This window comes from Monodelphis domestica, chromosome 4 (genome assembly GCF_027887165.1).
Source record: "Monodelphis domestica isolate mMonDom1 chromosome 4, mMonDom1.pri, whole genome shotgun sequence".
Classification (NCBI taxonomy): domain Eukaryota; kingdom Metazoa; phylum Chordata; class Mammalia; order Didelphimorphia; family Didelphidae; genus Monodelphis; species Monodelphis domestica.
Genome location: NC_077230.1, coordinates 453,520,144 through 453,533,701, shown reverse-complemented (window position 1 = coordinate 453,533,701; position 13,558 = coordinate 453,520,144). Strand labels below are relative to the sequence as shown.

General features: G+C 50.9%; 1 protein-coding gene across 3 annotated transcripts in view; it reads right to left on the bottom strand.

Moving 5' to 3' along the window:
- SPACA6 (sperm acrosome associated 6) overlaps window positions 1-10,417 on the bottom strand; it is a 39,850-nt gene extending 29,433 nt beyond the window's left edge. The window contains exons 1-2 of one of the 3 annotated variants that reach the window (XM_056796963.1): window positions 7,555-8,433; window positions 6,834-6,911 (exon numbers count right to left, since the gene is read on the bottom strand). In XM_056796963.1, the coding sequence (XP_056652941.1) occupies window positions 6,834-6,911; window positions 7,555-7,756 (280 nt within the window). In that variant the 5' untranslated portion in view covers window positions 7,757-8,433. Of the gene's footprint in view, window positions 1-6,833; window positions 6,912-7,554; window positions 8,434-9,086 lie in introns of those variants that run through there. The other 2 variants (XM_056796961.1, XM_056796962.1) reach the window with 2 other exon arrangements.
- Window positions 10,418-13,558: the final 3,141 nt, after the last annotated feature.

The following is a 13,558-nucleotide window of genomic DNA, read 5'->3' as shown; positions in this document are numbered from 1 at the left end:
AAGAGTTCTTTTACATGAAGGAACCCTTTGGATACTTGGGAGATGGTTCTCATGTGCTTCCCTAAGTCTTCTTTTTTCCAGGCCTAATAATCTCAATTCTTTGAATGGACCCTCATATGCAATGGTCTTGAGGTCCTCATCTTCTTGCATGCCTCCCCCAGGACAGTGATGGTGAACCTTTTAGAGACTGTGTGCCCAAACTGCAACCTTCACACTGCCTGGGAGCCACCCCCTTACCCCCAGATAGGGGAGGAAAGAAGTGCTCCCATTGGGCTACTGGGCAGAGGAGCAGATGATGGGAGAAATGTCCTCAGGTGGTGTGGAGAGGGGGAGGAAGGCAGCTCTCTCTGGCATACATGCCATAGATTTGCCAACATGGCCCTACACTCTCTGTGTCTGTTGCTATTATTATTTGGATGGGGTCCAATAGAATGAATGTCAAAGGAGATGTTTTAAAGAGCTCTTAGGGGAAGTTATTTCCAGATTCCTAGGATATATCACACCAAATGTGCTACTGACACTCATGACCTATGTGGCCAGATGCAGTCACTTTGCCTCTCTCTGCCTCAGTTTCTTCATCTGTCAAGTTGAGATCCCTTCTGACTTTAGATTCTACAATATGAGCACTTTGTGCCTCTATTAAGTTTGAAGCAAAATGTTCAGCCAAAAGTTGAGGGGGACATCCAGGGCTAAGGAGTCCTCTCACAACTCCTGAGACCCACTTATATCATCCATCACTCATCCTTAGCATTCCTACCCATTTAGAGCCCCATGACTCAGTCATAGATCACTCTGGCTGCCAATACTGTTTTTTGGACACACCCACATGCCTGTCACTAGAGACCTTTTGCATACTTCTCCAACCCTTGAGGCTGTATCATCCTTACTGAAATATTTTTGACAGCTTCCTGTGGCCTCTAGGATGAAATACAAAATTCTCTGCTGAGCACTTCAAGGCTCCCAGGCTGGCTTCCTATTACCTTCCTGACTTTATTTCATTCTTGCATTCCATATGAGTCAACCTGGCCTACCAGCTCTGCCTCCTACATGACCTCTCATCTCCTGGCGCCTAGCTTTTGCAGAGGCTGTCCCCTCCTCCCCCACAAATATCTATTTTTCCACATATTTTATCCCTTCTCCCTTCCCCTCCCAATAGAATGTAAGTTCCTGAAGGCAGGGATTGTTTCCTTTTTTTGTCTTAGTATCTATCACTCATTTCCCAGCCCCAGGAGGCACTTAATAGATGGAAGTTGGATGAATGGAATTGGATTGGATATCTAGAGGGGCTTCAGGACTCCCACGTGTTCATCTCTTATGCCACGCCCACGGATCCTTTCTTCATTGTTCTTCTCCCACCCCAGCATTACCTCACACAGAGGCCAGTCTAGGAGACATCTCTTTATCTCTCAAGAGCCATCACACCTCCAGGGTTATCACAGAGTGCCTCAGTTCAATCCAGTGCAAAGTAATCACAGGCCACTTTCATCCCACCATCCTCTTACTTCTTATCACAAGACCCTCCTCATTCCACAATTAATACATTTCTTCTCACTCCATCATTAAAACAGGTCCCTTTGCTCCATCATTATTTCCTCTCACTCCACTGTTAAAACAGATCCCCTCATTCTATTGTTATCACAAACCCCTGTATTCTATCATTGTATCATGTCCCCTCTCATTCCATAATTAAGACAGGTCCCCTACCTCCAACATTATTACAGACCCCCTTACTACATTCATTATTATATCCTCTCTCATTCCATCATTAAAACAGGCCCCTTTGCTCCATCATCATTTCCTCTCATTCCACTGTTAAAACAGATCCCCTCATTCTATTGTTATCACAAACTCCTGTATTCTATCATTATATCATGTCCCCTCTCATTCCATAATTAAGACAGGTCCCCTACCTCCAACATTATTACAGACCCCCTTACTACATTCATTATTATATCCTCTCTCATTCCATCATTAAAACAGGCCCCTTTGCTCCATCATTATTTCCTCTCACTCCACATTCTATTGTTATCACAAACCCCTGTATTCTATCATTATATCATGTCCCCTCTCATTCCATAATTAAGCCAGGTCCCCCTACCTCCAACATTATTACAGACCCCCTTACTACATTCATTATTATATCCTCACTCATTCCATCATTAAAACAGGCTCCCTTATTACAAATTTTTTACATTTGTTCTCAGTTCATCATTATAAGGATTCTCCCTCTCTCCAACAATATAAGTTCCCTTTACTCCATCTTTACATCTCCTCTCATTTCATCATTAAAACAGTCCCCTCACTCCATCATTATCACAAATGACCTTTATTCTCTTTTTTTTTGTCAAAACCCCTCATTCCATAATTAAGACAGGTCCTCCTACCTCCAACATTATTACAGACCCCCTTAAAACATTCATTAGCATATCCTCTCATTCCATCATTAAAGCAGGCCCCTTTATTACAAAATTTTTATTTTTTCTCAGTTCATCATTAAAGGGGTTCTCCCTTTCTCCAATAGTATTACAAGCTCCCTTTACTCTATCATTATATCTCCTCTCACTTCATCATTAAAACAGTCCTCCTAATGATGGAGTCATCATTATCATAAAATACCTTTATTCTCTTATTATATCACAACCCCTCTCATCCCATAATTAAAACAGGCCCTCCTCACTCCAATATTGTAACAGGTCCTCTTACTACATCATTATTACATCCTCTTTCATTTCATCATTAAAACAGTTCCCTCTTACTCCAACACTATCACAAGTCCCTTCTGCTCCATTATTACATTCCATCCCCTCTCACTTCATCATTAAAGCAGGTCCCTTCACTTCAACATTAGCACAAACTCCTTGACATTATCATTATCACAGTGTCTCCATGAGTTAAACAAAGCTCCTGATTAAAAATGACCAGATGCCCTTTTCACTTCTACACTGACGTAGAACCCTGTTGCCTTTCTTATTTTCATATCCTCTTTACTCCATCAATAAAACAAGTCCCTTTAGGCTAACATTGCTCTGGTACTTCCTCTACTCCAATTTTGCCAAAGGTTTCCCTGTTGACGCTAACATCATTACATTTCTTGAACAGATGGCATCTAAGATGGAGAGGATGCAAGATCTAGTGGATAGATCGGTGTTGGGTTTGGAGCTAGAAGAAGTGGGTTCAAATTCTGCTCAGATATTCACCAGTTTTGTGACCATAGGCAAGTAATTTAGGTTTCTTATGCTTCATTTTCTTCATCTGGAAAATGAGGAGATTAGACTAGATTTGGCCTCTGAGATCCCTTCCATATCCAAGCCTATGATCCTATGATTTTCTTTCAGTCCTAATCTAGGACTATTTGCTCCTTCTTTGTCTCATTATCACATTATATCCCATATCTTGCTGCCATATTAATACTGGTTTTTCTTATTAAAGTCCTGATGACTACACTATTAACAAGGTTTCCTCATTCTGAGATTATCACCGCCAAGCCCTCCAATGCATAATCATCATAGATCCTCCTCGTTCCATCATTGTCAACCCAGATCCCCTCACCCTAATATTATAATGGAGATCCTAACTTTCTCTTGGCCCTCCCTCAATCCGCCATTATAACAGGTCCCTCTCATTATCCCCACTCCTAATATTCTATATGTAGATCTACTTATAGCTATTACTCCCTCTGGATTCTGGGGTTTCATAACCCTTCATTTCCACAAAATCAGGTCTCTCTCACCTGTATGGTCACATCCTTTCCTTATTCTCCTCGATCTTTCCATTCGTCCTCACCCTAATATTATTATCAAAGACCCCTTCCCTATACAGCCCCTCCCACTACTACCTGCCTCAACCCATTCTTATTGGATCCTCTCTTACCACTTGCTCCAAACACCTCTTACTCTCATGTCAAGAGATCTCACTCCTTTGCTGCAATATTAACCCACATTATCCCATCTCTGAACTAGATAACCCTGAGGATCCTATTCAGCTGGAAATCGGAGATTCTCAGATCTTTTATGCTATTTTCATCATAGTTTTCTCACTGGCATACCCAGAGTCCACCTCCCTCCACCCCCTAAACAATCTCAGGTCTACTTTGTCTGTTGTTATCGTTCCATCCTTTCTTACTCCTCCATTAAAAAAGCCCTACTTCCATGCCATAATTATCACGGGTCCCCCCACCTTATTCTACTCTTATTACTTGATTCTCCTACCTCTGAACATTATGACATGCCTCCTTCCATGCAACATTAGTACTGTGGGTTCCTCTGGTCCTCCAGCATCATATCAACTCTGGACAAAAGATCTCCATGATGGCATTTGGCTCTACAACAGGAACTCTCTGGTCCTTTATTCCAGTTTTAACACATAGTCTCTCCTCTTCTATCACTATCACAAGTTTACTCAGCACATCCCCTTTCCTGACAATATTACCACAATCCCATTCTCTTATAGAATCCAAATCTCTTCAGTCCCTCATTATCACACACCCCAATACTCCAACATTAAAGCAGGTCCCTTTAGCCCAACATTATCGTATATTATCTGACGCCATCATTAAAACAGACTCTTCACAGCTTTCTACTAAGACTCTCTTACTTTATTTTCATTTTCATCATCAGAGGTCCCTCTCACCCCAGAATGATCACACTTCCCCTTCTCCCTGCCTCATCATTACCATGTTTCTTCTGACTCCATTGTTGAGGCCTCCTCACATGTCCCCACCACATCGTTACATCCTCCATCATTCAATCATTATCTAAGGCTTGTCTCACTTTAACATTAAGTTCCCTAAATAATAATTAAAGCAGGTTCCCCCAATCCACAATAAACTGGCCCCTAGATCTAAATTAAAACTGGTTCTCAAAATCCCTAGTTCAAACAGATCTCCACTCCATTTTCCTTACTCCATTGCTGCCACAGGCTCTTCCTCTTCAATCTTCTGCAGGTTCCCTCACTCCATCATTATCATCTCCCTTCCAAATTCAACATGAAAAGAGCTCTGCCCCCTAATCCAGTATTAACCTCTTCATTATCCCTGCCCCCCATGCTATCATTATTAAAGAACCCTTATCTCCCATGTTACCACGTCTACTCTCACTCGATCATTAAAACACTCCCATATTAACATATCCTCTCCACTCTAATATTATTAAGAGCTCCTTTCATTTCAGCATCATTCCAGTGTTGGCCTAAATGATTTTTTATGATTCTTCTCATGTGCTCGTCACCTCTGAATAGGCACATCGCCCTCACCCCAACATGAACACATTCGTTCTCATTTCCATATTATCCTACGCCTTCCCCCTGCCACATTCCTTCCTGTCCACATTATCAAATCTCCTCTCAATTCATCATTAAAATGGACCCCCTTTGGTCTATCATTATCATAGGCCTTTCTTTATTCCTGTTCTCCCATCACTCATTGGAATAGTTTCCCTTTTTCCATCACTATTGTCATCTGTGGAATCATAGCAGTTGAGGGTTGGAAGGACTGGGGCAGTCATCTGGTCTGCCTTATACCTTGACCAGAGTCCCTCTATTACAGCATCGCTGAAAACTGCTCATTCAGCCTTTGCTTGAATACATTCAGTGAGGGGGAACCCACCTCCTCTACAAGGACTCAGTTCCATTTTGGGAGGGTTTTAATCATTAGGAAGTTTCCCATGACATCAACCCTAAGTTGGCCTCTTTGTAACTTCCACCCATGGCTCCTATATCTGCCTGCCAGGACCAATTAGAGTGAATCTAACCCCTCTTCCACCATGATGCTCTTTCAAATACTTGGAAGGGACCATCACATTCTCCCTGAGGACTCACAGGTTTAATGCCCCAGGTCCTTCAAATGATCATTATGTGACACACATAATGTCATACAAGGTCTTTTGCGATCTCATTCTGAGATAATGAAGGTTAGATTGGAGAAGTCTGAGGGTCTTTCTCATAGTTCCTCCAGATACCTTGTGGAAGGGAGGGATCACCAGAATCTGGTATCTCATCTGGTCCAGAAGGATAGTCTGAGAGACTTTTGTCAAATGCTTTGCTAAAACCTAGGCAAACTAGATCCCCAGATCTACTTGTCTAGTAATCCTGGCAAAAAAAAGGAAATAAGGTTAGTCTGGCATGAGCTATGACCTTAGTTCCTTTTTCTTCCAGCATTTCATTAGCTCCCCAGTGCAATATTATCTTGGGTCACTGCCACATGATTATATCTTTAGCCCATATGGTCTATAGGATTCCTTTTTAGGTCTAAATCTATGATTTTGGGATGCTCTTAACATTATCCCTCTTCACTCTCACATTTCTCCCCCCTCCCCTTATTATCTCCTTGTTCTAGCTCCTACTCATTCTCAGGTTGGGTCAGGCCCTCTTGCTCCTACATTACCACACTTCCTCCAGTTTCCCTGATTGTAGCATTGCCCGATCTCCTTTATTATTCTAGCACTTTCCCTTTCCTTCTCCTTATCATATCATTAAAACAGGCCCCTTCACTCCTTCGTACATTATCATAAGGTTCCTTCATTCTCACCTTATCAGATCTTTTCCTCTTGATCTATTATTGAAACAGGCCCCCACACAACATGATCATCACCCCCGACTTTATTATCACATTGATCACTGTCTCAGGCCTTCAACGTTACCACAGGCTTTCTGTCCAGAAACATCAGAGCATTCTGACAGATTCCCCCCTCCCTCCCCTCAACATCAGTGGCCCCCTCTCTTCCTCTCTCTTTGTCATATGTCCCCATGATTCCAACTTTACCACCCCACCCCTCTTTCCTGGCCACCTTCCCATAATGGCCCCATGAGCCCACTTGGAAGCCGGAGGCCTCACTCACCTTTGGCTGCAGCCTTCTCCTCCAAGGTGGAGATGGTCTGGCTGAAGGCGTCCTGCACTCGAGCTCTCTCGGCATAATCTGGGGGGTGGGGGGGTGGGGAGTGTGGCAAGGGGACAGAGGCTGGACCAGGCTCCAGACCAGAGGAGGGTGGGTGGGAGGTGGAGAGAACTCCTCATTTCTGCTTGGGCCTTTGCCCCTGAGAAGTAGGCTCTCAGCTACCAAGGGTTCTGATGTGATTGGGGAGAGTCCGACCAAACTTCCCCTGGAGAGCGGGGCTGGGGGAAAGTGTTAGGGACAAGTCTGCAATGTGAATGGGCGCTGGCAGGATCTGCCTCTGTCTAGGGAAGTACCACTGGGCCCATTCTATCTGGGTGGTATGGTGCTAGGTGTTTTTCTCATGGTTCTCTCAGGGAGTTAGCTGAGTGAGGAATCAGAGGGTCTGAATTTGACTGCCTATTCTGCTTACTACCAGTGACCAAGGGTTTTACCCTTCTTGGGCCTCAGTTTCCTCATCTGTAAAATGAGGGAGTTGAGCTAGCCTCTGAGGTCCCCACCACCTCTAAATTGATGATTATGTGACCTTTCCAGGGTCTCCTGGCCTGGGGGCTTCCTAAGATGGGTCTTGCCCAGCTACATCTCTTGTGGGAGTAGTATGTCCAAGGGGGAAGACCTTAGGGAGACTCGGGGCTGCTGAGCGAAGCTGGGCTGGGGAGCTCCTCACTGAACTTGGTGTGGGCCAGGCCCTGGAAGACTTCCTCCAGCTGGGCCTTACACTGGGAAACCAGGTGGCTCTTCCGGTCTGTAAAAAGCCGGCAGAGCTGCTGCCGTTCAGGCTCCGAAGTGAAACAGAGAAGGCAGCCCCAGGACACTGGGAGGCTCATCACCACCAGCCTGAGGGCCACGTGCAAGGCCAGGGGCGCCATTTGACTGGCAGGGGGGACACAGCTGGGGCCCTGGGCTGGGAAGGTCGGGAGGGAAGGCAGCAGAAGATGACCTTTGTGAGGTCATCAGGGAAAGTGGGGGAGGGTACTCGGCCTCTAGGATCCCCATCTGTGAGGCACCCAAGTGCCCGGCCCCTGCCCCTTGAGGTCCTAGCCATCCTGAGGCCCCCCTCCACCCACACGAACCCATCCCCAAGGGCTCCAACACCTGTCAGGGCCTCAGGTGTCCTAATAACTCCCCGGCAGGTTCCCAGCAGATGGAGGTTAGGGCTGGAGGCTGGGGTCATCGGTAAGGCCAAGGTCAGAGGCTCATGGGTACAGAAGATCCTGGCTCTGGTCAGCTGATGGGCCGGCCTCCTGGCTCCCAAGAACCTCACCTGTGACCCTGGACGTCTTCACAGGTTAAAGGGTCTCAGGGACCAAGAGGACAGCGGGGGCAGGGGAGCGGAGGCCGAGAGACAGACAAGGAAAGACACACACGCACACTGAGACAGAGCCAGACCCAGAGAGACACAGATGCCCATCCGGCTAGTGGAGGCCAGAGAGGGACACAGTGACACAGACACTGTCTCCTCCAGTGCCACCCGGGCAGGGGGAGAGGCAGGGCTCTGCCTCCCAAGCTAGCACCTCCCAGACCCTGGCTAGCCCCCCACCTACCCTCCCTCCCTCCCTTCCCCTTCCTCCTCCTCTTTCCCCTTCCTTCCTCCTCCTCCTTCTCCTCCTTTCCCTTCGCCCTTCCTCCTCCTCCTCCTCCTCCTCCTCCTCCTCCTCCTCCTCCTCCTCCTCCTCCTCCTCCTCCTCCTCCTCCTCCTCCTCCTCCTCCGGTGCAGGGCACAGCCTGGGGAAAGCTAGTGAGTCGTACAGTTATCTCCACAGGTGTCCTTCTCAACTGTACAACCTACTACCTCAGCCCGGGCAGCGCACGAGGTGGACAGGGCCGGGCTGGGCGGGGGCTGGACCAGGCTGGCGGGGTGGGGGGGGCCAGCGGTGATGCCAATCCCGACACAGACCCACAGACTCGAGCTTGTGTGTGGCCGGCGCCCCGCAAGGTCGGATCTACGGGTGGGTGCCAGGCTGCAGAATGGGCCCCCCCAGGAGCCGGGTGCCTGGGCCACAACCCCTGCCCCCTCAGGGACCCAGGTGTCCTGATTCCCCAGTCCCTGCCCCTCTCAGGGAACCAGGCTTCCTGATCCCCCTGCCCCTACCCCCCTCAGGGACCCAGGGGTCCTGATGCTCCAGCCCACTCCGGGAATGAGGCGTGTGGTCCTCCCCGCTCTGGTGTGAGGGGATGAGGAGGGTGGGGCATCCTTACCTGTCCAGGCCTTTGGCTACTGTGCGGGGTTCCAGGAGGACTGGCTCATCGCCTGAGAGCAGAGAAGAAGGAGGTGGTGAAGGAAGGCTGCAGCAGCCAGCAAGCAGCCTTTCTCGTGGCTGCGCTCTCCATTTCGGGTCCATTCTTTGTGGCCACTTTCTGTGGCCTCCTGCCTTTCTCCTTCCTTCTGTCCTTTCCTTTCCTCTCAAGCCCCCGCCCTGTCTCCCCTCCTGCGCCCTCTCACCCTCTCAGCCTCTCTCTCTTTCCACTCTCCTCTCAGCCTGTGGCTCGGCTGCTTTTTGTGTCCATCTCTGTCTATTGATTTTTTCTGGCTGTTTCAGTCCCAAGACTTGCCTGAGCTTGGGCTGAGGGTCCTCTGCTCAGGCTTTCAGTCCCAGAGTCAGACCAGGGTCCGAGGAGGCAACAGCACAGCTGCCCTCGCCTTGGGACCACCCTCCCTGGCCCTGTGCCTGCCTTGGAATCCCAGCATGCCCTGGGTCCAGGCCAGGGAAGGGGGGAGGGGGAAAAGGAATCGAGGAACCAGGCAGTAGGGCACCCTCATTACAGTTGGAGAAACTGAGGCTCAAGTAGGGGGTTACCCCTGGACCAAGGTCACCGATCAGGAGAGAACCCAGGTGTCCAGACCTCTGGCCCAGGGCCCTGTTAAGCATCCCTCTGGCTCAGAACCTGCATCAAAAGGGATGGCTCCTACCATGGGCTGGGGGGCAGCAAGCCTGGGTCCCCTCCCCTCCCCAGCCCCCAGGGAGCCCCTGGGGGTCAGAGAGCAGGCCCAAACAGTCTGGCGTCATGGCAACCCAGGCTGGCGGCTGCACCGCCCCCTTAACCCCTCGAGAGCCGGACTCCAGCTGGGCTCCGGGAGGCTGAGGAAAGACTGGGTCCCGGAAAGGGGTGGGGGACGGGAGGAGGGATGTGATCTGGAAGCCTGGGTCCGAAAGAGTGACAGAGACCAAGACAGAGAGAGACAGAAAGACAGGGAGACAGAGACAGAAAGGCAGAGACAGAGAGAGACAGAGACAGAACCCTGGGGCTGGGGGTCCAGAATTCCCGTTTCAGTCAGTCAAGGAAAGGAACTGGGGGAATCCGGATGCCTGGGTCTCTTGAGAGGCCGCAGACGGCGAGAGATGAGAATGCCTGGCGCCCAGAGGGGCCAAGGACTACGGGTTCAGGATGCCTGGGTCCCGGAGGGATAAGGGACTTGGGGGGCAGGGAATCTGGACGCCTCGGTCGGTCCCAGAGGGCCTAGGGACCTCGGGAGAGCGGAGGCCAGTCCCCGTGGGCTCGAGGACTACTGGGGGGTTAGGGACGTCTGGGTTCTTAAGGGGGCGGGGGCTGGGGGCCCGGATGCTCAAGTCCCCTCCCCCGACAGACAGTCCCTGCCCCCGCCGCTGACCCCGGCCTGTCTGGCAGCCCAGACAGCCCCCCGGGCCGCTTCGCTCACCCTTGACCCCTTAATGCGGGCAGCCCCCCGACCCCGCCCCTCCCCCTCCTCCGCTCCCGCCGCCCTGCCAGACGTTAACTCTCAGTGTGCCGGCAGCTCCCTAGGCGAGCCTCCTTCCCAGCCCCGGCCCCCGCCCCCCTCGGTGACTCAGGCTGCCTGAGCTCCCCTCACCCTTGTGGGGACCCAGGCGCCCTGACTGTTCCCCCACCCCGGCCTCCGCCCCCCTCTAGAATCTAGGATTTCATTCTCCCTCCCCCTCACCCCCCAGGGGCCCTTCCCTGGTCCCCCCCCTCGCAGCCGCCGCCCCCACCCCAGTCTCCATCTTTCCAGGGATGGGCTAGACGCGGTCGGGCCGCATTCTCCTCCCTCAACCCCCCCCCAACCTGGGGGAGCCTTCCGACTCACCTTCCCCAGCACCTGCGGCCCCTCCCTGGCTGCAGCCTCTGCCCTTGGCCAGCCCCCTTCGACTGGCCGCTAGCGATCCTGCCGGCCGACTGGCCCTTCGCCTCCTTCTCCATCCCTGCTCGGCCAGGGGATCTGAGGCTCGGCTCTCAGGCTCTTAGGCCTCGGAGGCACGCTCTGTCTTTGGGCTGCCCTCCCGGCTGCCCCTCGGGGTGTCTCCCCAGCTTGCCAGCTCCGATCTTCCTCTCGTCCGGTTCCTCAGCCTCCTGAATCTCTCCGTCAGTCTCGATACGTCTCCCCCTCCTTTCTCTCCATCCCCCTCCCTCCTCCTCCTCCTTCCCTTCCCTTTCCCTCCCTCCGTCTCTGCCTCCTCTGTCTTCATTTCTCCCTCTCCCTCCATGTTCTCTCTCTCTCTCTCTCTCTCTCTCTCTCTCTCTCTCTCTCTCTCTCTCTCTCTCTCTCTCTCTCTCTCTCTCCTCCTTGTCTCCCTCCCTCCCTCCCTCCCTCCCTCGTCTCTCTCTCTCTCTCTCTCTCTCTCTCTCTCTCTCTCTCTCTCTCTCTCTCTCTCTCTCTCTCTCGCTGTCTCCCTCCCTGTGTGTGTGTCTCCCTCCCCACGCTCCGGGACCCGCACAGCGGAACCCCCAGCCCTGCCCCCAGCCCGTCCCCCCCCTTCTCCCTCGCTGGCTCCCTCCCTCTCTCTCTCTCTCTCCCTTTCTGTGTGTGTGTGTGTGTCTCTCTCTCTTTCCCTCCCGCCGGTGGGCCCCGGCCAGCCCAGGCCCCTGCCCGGCCCTGCCCGGCCTCCCCCCTAGTTCCTGGCTGCGGTCCAGGGAAAAAAATTCCATTCCGCCTCAGGGAGGGAGAGAGGAGGGGGAGAGAGGGAGGAGGCCGGGGAAAGGGAGGGAGGAGGGAGAGGAGAGAGGGGGGGAGGGGGAGAGACCTGGAAGGGGGAGGGAAAAGAAGAGGGGGAGGGGGAGGGCCATGGGGGCGTGACGCAGAGGAGGAGGAGAAGGAACAAAGGAGGAGCAGGAGAGCAAGACTGGGGAAGGAAGCTTCCTCTCCACTCCTCTCTTGTCTTTCATCTCTTTTCCCTCTTCCCTCCTTGGTTCCCCACTCCTCTGGCCTCTCCCTCTCTGCCTGCTGCTCTCTTCTCGCTTCCTTTCCACTGTCTCCCCTTTCCTATTTTACCCTTTCCTGCCCCCCCACTCCCTCTCTCTCTCCCTCTCCCTCTCCCTCCCTCCCTCCCTCCCCCCCTCTCTCCCCTCTCTCTCCCCTCTCTCATTTTCCTGTCCACCTATCCCCCCCCCCCCCCCCCCGGGCTCCTTTCCATTCCCCTCTCATCGCTCTGCTCCCTCTCTCCTTTCTTTTTCCTCTTCCCCTCCCTCCTTCCTCTCTCTTCCTTCTCCTCTCACATACTCTCAGAGCTGAATAGGACTCAGAGGCCATCCAGTTGAACCCATCCCTAAGCAGGAATCCTCTGTAATATCCAGTCTCCATTTGAAGTTCTCCAGTGATGGGGGAGCTCCTTCCTAAAATCCCTTCTTTCCAGGCCACCAATCCATTCCCTTGGCAGCCAGTTCCAATGTCTGGGAAGTTCTTTGTAATCAAACAAAAATCTATGGTCCCCCCACTCCCCCAGGGCTCTGGCTTCATTCCTCTGGGGCCAAGTAGAACTGGTCTAACCCCAGGTCCCCTTGAAAGCCCTTCAAAGAAGCCTGCCATTATGTAGTAATCATATAACCGACACTTCCATGGCTTTAAGGTTGGAAAAGTGCTCACTATACATTATCTCCTTTGATCTCCGCAAATCTGGGAAGTAGACCCAGCAGCAGGTGCAAATGGAGAAACTGAGGTTCCCAGGGGTTTATTAGCAGAGTGATCTTATCAGTGTCTGCTGCTCCTGGTGAGGAAACTTTCCCTGTCAACTCAGGGGAGCACTTTCTCTGCAATTTAGTCACAGAAAGTTGTTTGAGACCCTGAGAAGTTACTTGACTGACCTAGGGTTATAAGGCCAGCTGGAGGTGGGAGTGGTCTCCAGGTCATCCAAATTCCAAGGCTAGCTCTCATCCACTTGACTTCATCAAAGTTACTATCACTTCATTAATAGTTATATTGCTATTTATTTATGGTAATATTTACTGAAACAGTAAAGCTCCGCTCATTAGCTGTGTGACTTTGGGCAAGTGGCTTGACCATGCTTGCCTCAGTTTCTTCATCTGTAAAATGAGCTGGAGAAGGAAATGGCAAACCACTCTAGTATGCTTGGCAAGAAAACCCCAAATGGGGTTATGTAGTGTCAGATATGATTGAAATGAATGAAGAATATTACTAGGATATACTATCAGATGGCTAATAATAGCATTTCGAAGTTCATGCCAATGAATTAAAAAGAATTTATTAAGGATCTACTTTGTGCCAGGCAATGTGTTAAGGATCCAGAGATACACAGTCCTTGTCCTCAAGGAGCTTCTATCTGGGGCCACAAGGGATAGATATAGAAGAAATTGAGGGAGAGAATAGATGCAAAATGGTGTTCTTGGGAAGAAGGGGGAAGTAGAGGGTAGGGGGCATGAGAAAAGGCTTTACAGAAAAGGTGGTACTTGAGCTGAGCTTT